The sequence below is a fragment of the Rhamphochromis sp. 'chilingali' genome (genome assembly GCF_963969265.1).
Source record: "Rhamphochromis sp. 'chilingali' genome assembly, chromosome: 2".
Classification (NCBI taxonomy): Eukaryota; Metazoa; Chordata; class Actinopteri; order Cichliformes; family Cichlidae; genus Rhamphochromis; species Rhamphochromis sp. 'chilingali'.
In genome coordinates this window covers 28,927,285-28,939,969 of record NC_137930.1, presented here as the reverse complement: position 1 = coordinate 28,939,969, position 12,685 = coordinate 28,927,285, and the positions used below count along the sequence as shown (strand labels likewise).

Here is a 12,685-nt window from a genome sequence, read left to right as displayed (position 1 = left end):
GCCGGTATTAATTAGTTAAAGCATCTTAAAAATCAGTGGAAATGAGTGAAAGTATATCTTCAGATATATTTTTTGTGTATTTTTAATGCAGGATTTTTAACAGAAAATAATGTAACACTGCATTTTTAGAGCAAGGTAGAGCTGCAGGAGAACCAAATTAAAAAGTAAACGATTTATGGGCCTTCTTGGGTCCAGTACAGAATCATCAACTTATTTTACATCCTGGCTGACCTCATAACTATTTACAGGTGATAGAACACATCCATGGGCCCAGCCAAAACCTTTATTCTAAATCACTTGGGGATATAACAGGAGAGACAATAAAATCGAAGCATGCAGGTAAATCCCCTTCAAATAATGTCTAGGCTATGTAAAAGTATAAAGTATTCAAAATAGTTTTCTATGTAAAGTAGCAGTATATATAACAAGTGTAGTTAAGCAAGTTATTTTAATTGTTTTAAATAACAGAATAGGGCTTACGTAAGTGTTTAAGAAAAGCTTACTTAATTACTAACTATTGCTGTTATATTGTCCTCTTGTTACAATAACTCAGTTTCATTTCTCAGTGTATTTAATGTGTTTACGTAACAGTTAATCATATTTAAGACAACATTTTTATAGAGATTAACAGCAATTAATAGAAGAAGAAGAATAGTTTGAAAATGTAAAAAATATAAATGCCCAAACAAGTAACTGGGCAGGGCCAGCAAAATTAATCCCATCAGAATGAAGATTCTCTTGAATGTTTTGTTTCTATATCAAAATACTCCTATTTTGCTATTATTATTATTGTTTTTTAAATCCTCTTTTGTGTTTTGATTTGTTTTTTTGTTGTTGTTTTTTTAACATCCGATGACATTTATTGTTTTATCTGGAATAAGAAAAAACACATGTTAAGAAGGTATACTGTATTTGCAAAACCCAAGGTCTGTTGAAGGAATGGTACAATGGCCAAGAACTCTCTACTTATCCAGTTTCTTCCAACTACCAGTCAATTTTGAATGACTCTTTTGTTACTTGGAAACAGAATGGCATAAGAAACATTTAGGCACTTTCACAAATTGAAATAATAATTTGGTATAATCACGTTTTTTTTTACGTTTGTTTGTTTTTTGTGACACCTGCAGAATCTCGTAGGGAAACTGTGTGTGTGATTCCTGCTGAGCCTTTGAGAAGGAGTGTAATCTCCTTTATCTATAACTGCTTACTCAATCTTCAAAATCTATCAATAGAGTCCCTAAAATATGCATAGCAGGGAGATTTAGCAGGGGAACGAAGCACTGGAAGGGATATATAATGCCTAAATTCGTGATAACAAAAAAAACCCCAAAAAACACAAATTTTGCATTTTTTTTAAACCTTCTGAAATGTTTAAAAATATAGATTCAACATGTGTTAGTAAATACAGATTGACCCCAGCATCATTGACACATTCTCTCTGGTAGCATCCCAATTCAAGGTCATATTGGAGTTCAAACTTTTAAACACAGAGAAGGTAATGTTGAGCTTAAACTTGACTCTCTGATACAATTACTTCAATTTATTTAGTCAGTTAATACATTTGGGGGTTGCTCTGGCCCCTTCGGGGGTGGGGTGCCCTTGGCCTCTCGGCCTGGGGCTCAGTCACTCTGGCACAGCTGGCTCACAGGCATGTCAATGCGGCTGCTGAGTGACCCCTCATCTGGGGCTCTCCTCAGCTCTTTCCAGGAGAGTGGCACCCCATGTTGTTTATATTCTGCTTCCAAAAGGCCAGAGTTTCTTGCTGTTTTTTGTTTTGGGTTTTTTTTAAGTGGTCTAGATCAATGTTTCTTCAGATTTTGGAAGATCTTTCAGGTTCTTCTTCGGACATTGGCTGCTTTTTCACTTATTTTCAGTTCAGTCGTTGTACTTGTATGGGGGGAAAACCCGACAAAGACCTGACACAGAACCTGACACAGAACCTGAGAGATGCAATTGGCCTTTTAGTTGATTCATCTACTGCTTGCTGAAGGCTCATCTGAAGAGATGGCCTCAGTGGAAGGGTGGCTGTCACTCTTCTTTGGAAGGGAAATAGGGAGAAAAGGCTGAGGTTACCAAATTACACAAGAACTGGACTGAAAATCATTGGTAACAGATCTGATGGAGTGATGAATCCAAATTTGAAAACAGTAGTTTTACTGACCATTGTCAGTATATACAGACAAGGTCATGAGAGAGATAAGGTCATCTGTAGCCACATGTAACACATGGTGGAGGTGTTTTCATGGTTTGGTGTGGGAAAATTGATGGAATTATAAATGCAGAAAAGTGCTGTTAAAAATAACACCTAGAAAGCATCCAATTGGCACCAGCTTCATTTTTCTGTATGACAATAAAGGCATAACTGGATAGAAAAGCACACAAGTGAATACTATCAGCCACAAACTGGCCTCCCCAGAGCCAGGACCTCAACATTACTTTGAATGTCCTTCAAGAAGCCTTGAGAAGTATGGAGAACCTTTCCATTTTCCTAGCAAAATATTTAAAAATACGCAGTAGCCTCACAACTTTTTCCTGGTACTATATAGCCAGCATTCTGACTGTAATTTTAAAATAATTTAAAAAGTATCTTTGAACTATTATTTTTGGTTTTGTTTTGGGTTTTTTTATCCTAGCTCAGAAAACCCATCTCAATAGGACTACAGAAGAACTCAGAAGAAGAATTTACAGAGAAGATTAGCAAAGAGAGTCAGTAATCATCCATCGGCAAACGTCAATGAGCATGTGTGCAGACCAGCCAGCTCACAATATGGTGAAAATATTTTCACACAGGCCAAGCAGCTGAATGTCACGGAAAAGAGGGACCCAGACGCGGTTCTTGCTCACAGAAACACAGTGCGTTTATTTACAGTGAAACAGACAAGTCCAACAATCCATTCAAAAGTGCAATTTTCCAATCGTGCTCGTCCCTTGCTCCCAGTGCGTTCCGTGTAGTAACTCCCTTAGTGTGTGTGCTCCCCAACTCGCTTCTCCGCTCGCCCCTCCTGGAGGAAGAAGGAAAATCCAGCGTTAGCCACACGCTAGCCGAATAACACACTCACACTGCTCGCACAGACTATACCAGTTCGGAGTAATAATCCCACGTCGACTGTCGCCGTGAGTCCAGGTTAAATACCCCTTTCTAGCCTGGAGGAATGATTACCAACCACTGGTCAGGTAATCAGCTGCAGGTGGGCCGGCAACAGCGAAGAGGGACTCCCAATGACGACAGTCGCCAGGACACGCCTCTCCCACGGCGCGCACTTCCGTAAACAACCCCGAGGGCCAGGGAGGGAGAAGCAAACACATATACAGAAAACATAAACACAAGCAGGGTCGTCCGGAAAGGGCCGTCCAACCGTGACACTGAAAGCAGACCTGTGTCTGCTGTATATATCTACATGCAGACCTGAACTCTGTTTCCTTTATGCTTATTTGTTTTTGGACACTTCTGGGCTTCTCCTACTAGTCGTACTTTAAAAGACACAATCATATGAATTATGGAGCATGTCCTCAAGCATCTTACAGAAAGCGGGCATGAAGGGCTGAGAAAGTCTGCGGGAGATCCCTCATGTCTTCTCACTGTAGATTTTATGGTGGGCTGCCCCCAGCGTTTGTGGACTTACAAGAACTATACATCAAAGTCTGCGAGAGTGTGACAGAAAGATTGGGTAAGGCAGACTTTGAAGGGGAGGAGGAAAAAGAGAGATGTGGAAATAGAGAGAGACGCATTTGAATCAACGACACATGCACACACAAACACACAATGATTGATTAATTATAACATATCCTTGATTGATTTTACTGTCCAGGGAGATATTGTTAACTAAATAAATGTAATCAGAAGCATTATTTACAGTAAAGCTCATGCACTCTGGCAGGCTAAATGGAGTTTACTACATTCAACCTTCCCAGGGGTGAATATCAACATTTAACCAGATTACGTGTGTATATTATTTATGCAGTGTTCCTGTGGTGCATCAAAAGCTATGTGTTAAATGCCACATAAAATAATTTTTAAGACTCAAAAAGGGCCACAGTCTTGTACTCGTCACTGCTACTCCGGATTACTGTGAGCAAGGCAGCAGAACCTGCTCAGAATGAGAACAAAAATGTGACAAATGGATGCTGTTTAGATGAAATTGAGATTTCCGAGTATAACTCCAGTCTTGGCTCTGGAACTTTAAATAGATCAGGCGGGTCAGTGGAGATGGGAAAAAGTATTACTGTGGATTTTTAACCATTTTCAACAAAATGGTAAACATTTAGAAAGACAGCAGATCAAAAGATGTATTTTTTTATAAGTCTGAAACAAATCAAGCATAATTTGTTTAATTATTTGGATTATGGTAATGTTGAAAATGTTGCTTTTTTTGTAATGTAGTTTACTCTTGCGTAAATATCTCTGCAACAGGTTATGAAACAGACCACAGAGGGTCTGACACACACGCAATAGACAAAGATAAATCATTTACATGACTTAATAAGAATGATCAAATGTCGTCTCTCTGATCACACAACAACGCAGTAAGGCACGCAACAACAATCGCCTCGCTGCTCAATGCCATCAAACAATGCACTTGTCTGTTGAGTTTTATCCTGAGGAATTCAAAAGGTCTGCGGCCATTTGGCACAATGTTCTACAATAAATATTACAATGCACACGCTACAGTAGCAGCGGCCAAAAAACTCAATTCAGTCCACGTCTGCAGTGGGCAATGGCTCTTCCTATCATTATGCGATCTGACCAAGGAAATGAGCTAAATTTCTCTGGGAAGGAGTCTGAGGATGGCGAAACACTTCAGGTAAAATGTGCACAGCAGACTGAGATGAGTAAATGGATGTTTTAACCTTCTGTTAATATAAAACCAGATGATTGAAGCTTCTTTTTTGCCAGCAGGCATGCTGTGAGACACAATATTCGGATGCTACAATTATCATAATGTTGTGGCAATATGACTAGTCTGACTGGGACTGGAAGCAGCTCTAACACAGCAGAACTTAATGCAGCTGAGCAAAAATATATTTTTCATGTCTTTCCCCCTCTGGACCGTTGACGAATGACTGCTGTAATGGATGAGAATAAATGTGTGTATATGTGCAAGTGTGTTCGTTCCTACCAAGAACAAGAGCACGACAAAATAAAAACAAGCATCAGTCATTTAAATGCGTTCAAATACTTTATTCTGTTTACATCGAGTGACCAGGCTGCATATGAACTAGTTAAATGTGCTCTCAGTATGCTGGTCATTACAATAATGCACCTACAATACCTGGTGGATTTAAATATTATGCAACACAAAGGAAATAAATTAGTGCATTAGCCTTTTTTTTAGAAGAAAGGAACTGCCTCATACCTCTGTTTCATATAATAATTATCTCTGTAGCGCAGCAAATTGTTTTGTGTTTTCTCTGATGTTTTCTCAAAAATGGTGAAAATAGAAGTGTAATGAGGGGTACAAAATAAAACATCTTTGCATTTCAGAGACATATGCAGATTCTCTACTTCACTGACCTAACTTCTGCTGATATGTTTATTGAGTCCCATGTTCTTTAACTCTTTGAACACTTACTGCTCATGGTTTAATTGAAAATCTACATCAATAATATTACTACTTAGATGATTGCTTCGACTACGACTGCTGCCACTGTGGCGTCCTGAAAGGGCACAGTGGCGTCAAAGAGCTGACTGAATAACCTTGGCTGTGATCTACTTTGAAATGTTCCCATGGATGATGCAGTGAAGAAGCAACCATGACGTCTGCCTGTCCAACACCAATCAAATAACCCTTTTAAACTCTTTATGTGCCAATTAACTCAAAGTTCCTTCATTCCTTGCCATTGCATTTTCAATCTGTCCATTCATTCACTTTCACTTATCCAATGCAGGGTCATAGGACCTTATACCCACTGTCGCAGAATGAGAGGTGGACTACATCCTGGACAGGTCACCAATCTGTTACAGGACTGACACAGGGAGATAAGTCAATCATTTATATGTGCCAATTAACCTAATACATGCATGTCTTTGTTACTGGGGGAGAAAGCCAGAGTACCAGGACAAAACCCAAACAGACACAGAAAAAAGCACATGCAAACTTCACATAGAAGCACTATGATATGATTTGAACCAAGGACTTTCCTGCTGTACAGCGACAGTGCTAACCACCACACTGCTGTGCTGCCATGTATTAAAATATTAGTTGAATAAAGTCACACTTAGGGAATAATAAGGACTAAAAATTGGATCACCTAGCCTTAATTAGCAGTGATTAAAACTGCACAATGAGGAGATCTGGAAGAGTTCCAAGTTTACTATCTTAATGGCCTGTAGCAAGATAATTCAAAATGTGTCATGGTGAACCCCAACCCACTTTGTGTCTTAATTATTACTTTATCTCTAAGTCTTGTGTTGTAAATGTACTCTTTGTCAATTAAGACAAATTCAGGACTAAGATTAAGACTAAACAGACAAATTGAAATTTAAAATTAAAAGTCATATTTCTTACCACAAATTCATAGAGTCCCCAAAGTGGGAATGAGACCACAGTGTTTGGCCTTACAGGAAGAAAGATAAATTGACAGTCTGGTGCTCTGATCACACTCTGCCTGAATATCAGCAAAACAAAAGAGATGATTGTGGATCTCCTGAGGTCAGGTCTGCGTAACCATCCCGCACTTTACATTAAGAGTAAGGAGATGGTGTGTGTCACCAGCTTGTAGTTCTTGGGGATAATGTTCACAAGAAACTATCCTGGGACTCCAACACAGCTTTGGCCATCAGTAAAGCCCAACAATGCCTCTTTTCTTTCAGGAAACAGAGGAAAGCAAAGCTACCACAGAGACTGTTGGTCAGTTTCTGCCTGTGTGCTGCGAGTGTTGCTACCTGGCTCTTTAGCTGCACAAAAGGAAAAACAGGAAGCCATCCAGAGGATCATTAAAACTGCTGGAAAGATCATTGGGGCAGAGCTTCCATATATTACAACCATCTCCTCCCGCTGTTTGCAGCTACCTATCCTCACTGACTCTTCTCACTCTGCCCATCACCTGTTCCAGCTGCTCCCATCAGGCAACAGGTTCAGGTCCATTAAAGCAACGACTTGTGGAATGACAAACAGTTTCCATCCACAAGCAATCAGACTTCTTAATGGCTCGCATACACAACTCTTCCTGGCTTTAAATTACATAAAATTAATTTGTATTTACTATTTTAATTTTACTATTTATTTATCATTTATTAGTTATTATTAATTGTTGTTGGAGAGCCTGTACTGTCTTGTTCTTGTGACAATGACAATAAAGGCAAATGATCCTGGCGGGTGTATCGATGCATCCACTTGCAGTTAATCCATAATAAATTATTCACTTTTTTTTTAATCCACTGGCACCAAAGGAAATTCGAGCAATCATGAAGTTAAGAGGATTTACCAACTGCGAAATACGAATATCTCAAAGATTCTGTCTGACCCTTCCAGTATATATCGCTGTATTTCCGTTTCAGGGAACAACAAGCATACTGGTATTGCAATGTTATTACCACGATGCATGGTTAAAATACGCTCTTTTGCATCTTTCTTCGATCTCCTGTTTGTGTAACACACAGACAAACTCAAATTCACGCTACTGCTTCATAACAGGATTTAGCCCAAGAAATATACACACTTAACACTGACACATTTCTCGTGTAAGGATAAAAGAGCAAAATCGATAAAACTGTGCTTTATGTCTTAACCCAAACCACCCCTGAGACCTTCACGTTACGCACGACGCGCGTCAAACATTAAGTAGAGTCCAAGTGGGCTGAGAAAGGCGCTGAACTCCCCTTCTCCCCCCTTCTCCCTCCTTCCCCAGAATCCTTTGAGCCAAATACTCATCCACTCTCTCAGCGTGCCTGTCAACGTGCGATCTCCTCTCCTGCCCGGGACAAAGCCGCACACAGCTGCTTTCTTTCCACAGTGTTCGAGGGTGCACGATCCGGAGCGGACCTCGGGTGTCTTGCTGCTGGAATAAATAACCTGTGAAGGACTTCTTATACAGACTGAGAATATTCAGTTTGTTACTTCTTGTTGTGACCACTTAGGCGGTGATCACAAGTGTTATTTCGTAGAAAACAAAAACTTGAAATTCCTTAACGTCCCTACCGAAGAGAGAGAGAGAAAAAAACGGGTTTAATGTGTTTTATGTGCTTACGGTCAACAGTGAGGTAGACTGACTCGGGCACATTTCACAGAGTGTCGGCGTACGATTTATCCAATGGATGCGGCTGCCGGGGTCGATGTCTGAGCCCTGCAGGATCAGCCTGTCATAGGGCATCATGATTTCTTTGGTTCTTCACAAGTGGATGAGGAATATCTCTCCTAAGATGCTGCTGTTGGTGGTGGTGATGCCGGTATTGTGGTTTTTACCTCTGGCTGGAGCGGCTCCTTCTCTGAGTACCGAGCAGCTGGACATGGGGGTGGTAAGTTTTCCATCTTTTTACACGGGGATAGGAAGTTTGCTACATTAACGTTTTTAGACATGCATGGGGAGTGGAAAGTTTTCAGACCTCCCGTGGGCATACCAACTCTCGGAAATGAGCAGTTTACCCTACTTTTGCATGTAGGAATGCCGTCCTTTCCATTTGATCGAAACTGTAACACCTCGAAGCGGTCCAGTGTCCCTAGGGTAGCCTGGCGTTGCAGACTGGGTGTAATGGAGAAAAATAGAGAAAAACAGGAATCAGAGTCCCTGTAATGGTGTTCAATAAATAAATGTAAATGTATTTGCCTTGGCGGCATATCGACCTCCTCCACAGCATGCTGACAAAGTATATCCTCCACTGATGAATGGCAAGCGGGGCTCCCTTCCAGCGCGATGACAACCTCAGCCATAGGACATTATTTCCTTTCCTCAGTAATGCCTCTAAAAGACTACTTCAGTATATTTTCCTCATGCTGAGTTTGATCAGCATGAGGGAAAAAAAAAGATAAAGTGCAAACCTATTACTGGCGTGAGCTGCTAGTTTAATAGTTTTCATTAGTTTACTGTGGCGATAAATGGAATTAAAGTGTGGAACAAGTCCATAATTGTAATGTGAATTTTACTATTTACACTCTGTTTTATGAATAAGCCATGGTACAGTCAAAAAAAAAAATCACTCCATTCTTCTCAGTGAACTGTATTCAGCAAATTAAAGCTATTGTATAATATTTTCATCAGCAGCTTGGGCTCACAATACTTCCACTTTATATTTGGAGTTTAATGAGCTGCGGACTTGCAAATTAAACAAGTATCTGTTAATTAGGAACTCTTGAGACACTCTAATTAAGTGTATACATTAATGGCTATATTACAGATCAACTTAACTGTCTCATTAGGTTTTACTATTTCTTGTTATCTCCACATTGTTTTGCCTAATATAAAATCATAATCAGTCTCCCCATAGAGATTCATCCCTCCGAGCTTTGATGGATTCATATTGTATTGCTGTTCATTCAGCTTGTGTCTCCCTGCATTCGTCTCTGCCAGCTGCTTGTTTGTCTTTTTTTGTCGCTGTTGGTGGTTGTGATGGAGAAGATTGCACATTAAGTCTGTTATCAAAGAACTTTCAGGGTTGGTTTTCAAGCTCGACCAGTTCCACATATTACCTGGTGGATGTTTTGGAGACAACATTTTGTTTCCTTGGTCTTCAATACTCAGACCTACAGACATGTTTTGACCTTCAGTTTCTCAGGTTTGAAGAATACAGTGGGTTAATTGCAAATGTTTGGTCGCCATACCTTAAAGCCATCTTGATACTCAACAAATACTTGGTCTCTTATGTAGCCAGGAGAAACAGAACAATGTGTCCTTGACTTAAGTAGTTTTTCTTACCACTAAACCATCCTGGTTTGAGTTGGGGATGACTGGTTGGGTTTAATATTTGCTACTTAAAGCACTATCCTCATCAGTCATGTGTTTACATTGGCTCTCCTCAGGTTTGTGTTAGCTGCTTCACTACGAGTGGCTTTAGATGGGTTTGACTATAATGTTTACGTAATTTTTAGCCTATAAATAGTAGTGGGGGTAATGTCTAAGCATCACTGACAGGAGTGGTTAGACACATTGTTTTCATTGCTGATTAATGGAGTAATTTCTGCAACGAAACAGTTAGTTATGTCTAAAAGTCTAGAGAAAATAATGAAGAAATACTTGTCACAGTGTCTCAGAACCCAAGGTGACATCCACACATTTCTTGATTTTTCTAATCAACATTCCAGAACCTCAAAGTCTCCAATTTGTAATTTGATGAAGCAGAATAAATACACAAATTAACACACTGGAGAAGTTTTGCTTGAAAGCTGGGCCTTTATCGACGCTCTGACACCATGTCATTCCCTATCGTAACGTTAGCGCCATAGACTCAACAGTTTCAGCATATAGCATGTGTGCAATACCAGGATTTTTTTCTCAGTATGTGAAAGCAGCTTCAGGATGGTCATGGGTAGGCAGATGGACAGATGAGCACCGTTCTCCCCTGTGATTGGTTGATTAACTTTTAAATAAGACTTCTCCTGCATTGATGAAATCACAACATGAAGCGCCTTGAGGCGACTTATGTTGTGATTTGGCGCTATATAAATAAAATTGAATTGAATTGAATTGAATGAAATCACCCTGAGCTGCTGAAAAACAGGTGGATAATTAGTTGTTGAGGGTCTGAGTATAGCTTCTCCCCGGCTCAGCCCAGTGGTTTTCATAAGTGCTATACATTTGGGACTCGGTCCACAAAAACAACCATCTACCCACAGAAGCGTGTCCTGATCCCCTGCTCTACTGCTCCACAGTCCCATTACACTTCAGAGCTATTTCTTGGCTTTTAGTCGTGCTGAATGTAGTGCTGAATGTATCCATCTCTCTTTGTAACCACTGTACACAGTGACCATAATTAACTGCACCACAAACTTAAGCACAGCTCTGAGGCATGCAGTTTTCAGCTTTGCTGTTATCTAGTCCAGTACATCACTGCAGAGCACCAATTTGCAATTTCAGCATAAGAGGGAACTACTACACAACAGCTATAATGGTCCCTGCACTATGTTTTCCACTCATAATGTCATTTTAATCCTGATGGCTGCTTTCTACTCCAGTACTGAATGTCTGACTTCCTCTGGGAACTGTTCATCTCTAATATTGTACTTGCTATTGCAGCTGTCTTAAGCTAGGTGTGGTGAGCGTAAAAGTTGTTGATAAAAGCACCTTAAGTACACTTTAATGCTGTAAAAGTGTGGAAAAAGTGACTTTCCTGCATTTAATCTTTTAATGCTGAAAATGTTAACTTATTTATTTTTTCATGTCTTTAAGCAATAAAACCAAATAAGTGTGTGGTATATGCCTGATGGGATAACCATTCCTTACCAGACTGCCTCTAACTCTCATTTTGCTTCATAATTCCTTTAATGAGAGCACCATCTGGTCTTCTGTCCACTGAGTAAAGAAGGGAAAAAAAGGAAACCCTGGTTGACGCCACCCTCTTTACCACTGCTCCCTTTTTTCCTCTTCACTGCTAGACCTCATAATACTGAATTCTCATGCAACCGGCGTGCCCAGCCCCAACACTCCTCATTAGCTTTTTCTTTGCCTCTCATGAGTGCGCAGTTCACCAGTATTATATTCTGTCCCCTCAGTCATTCAGTCTCCTTCCTTCAATTTTCTTCTTCCAACCCAGATATAGGATGCTTTCTTTCTACCAGCACATCATGGTTCTTCTGATTACACGTAGAGGCCCAGGGAGAGAGGCAGCTCAAAGAGAAAGCTGGATGCAGAAACAGTCAAGGGAAGGAGTGATGGAAGCATTGTGCACCGAAATGACTAATCAGCTATATATTATCAAAAAAAACTAACAAAGAAGGAAAAGAAAAGACAGCAGATATCGAATGAAAAGCAGGAAAAAGTAAAATGCTACTTCATTTCTATCATGCCCGACTTTTGGATACTTTTAGCACTACCGTTCCACTTCTATCTTGACGTGTGACCCTTATGTCTGTACTACTGCGCCATGGGGATTATATCCAGGACAAGGGCATTTTTTTCTCTGATGTCAAGGGGTAGATTTCTGTGCAGCATTGTGTCATGATTAACAGAGAGCGAGAGAGAGAGAGCGTTCATCATGTAATATATAACACATTCCTGGCTTCTCGGGAAGAGGGAGATACTGTGGAAATGAACCAGTCCTTCAATCTGCCCCCTTCCAATCTGTCATTGCAGCTTTGCTAAGTGTAAAAGTTCTCTTGGGACTTGCAAGTTTCTGAGGAAACTGTCAGAGTTCATAATATCCTTAGAGCCCAATTCAGCAAGGATCTTAAGGGCCCTGGTGCTCTGTTGGCTGCGCTGTAGCATGCTGGTGTGGGAGTTAAGTGTGGCAGCTGCAGCACTTCTGCATAATGTTTTCAGCCAGCAAATGAATTTGTCTGTATTATTTAAGCCATGAATGTGATAGTTGGTCTTGCCTTGTTTGTTCAAACTGCTAAATCCCTTTCTAATAATGAAGTTCTGAATTTTCCTGATCTTTGGCTGGTTTCACAAAGAGTGACTCTGACAATGGCTCAAATGTAAGTAATCAGATATCAGTGGAATAATTTGCAACACATTTTGGGAAAATTAAGACACAGCTGGTCATGCAACCACATCAAAACACTTATCTTTATTTACTCCAGCAGAAAATGGAAGC

The 12,685-nt window shown here is 40.2% G+C and overlaps 1 protein-coding gene across 1 annotated transcript in view; it reads left to right on the top strand.

Annotated features, from left to right (window-relative positions):
* The first annotated feature begins 7,877 nt into the window (after positions 1 to 7,877).
* Positions 7,878 to 12,685, top strand: part of LOC308392631 (matrix metalloproteinase-17-like) — a 98,616-nt gene continuing 93,808 nt past the window's right edge. Inside the window, exon 1 of the mRNA XM_080875745.1 lies at positions 7,878 to 8,455. Coding sequence (XP_080731871.1) covers positions 8,312 to 8,455 — 144 coding nt within the window. The 5' untranslated portion in view covers positions 7,878 to 8,311. The remainder of the gene's footprint in view (positions 8,456 to 12,685) is intronic.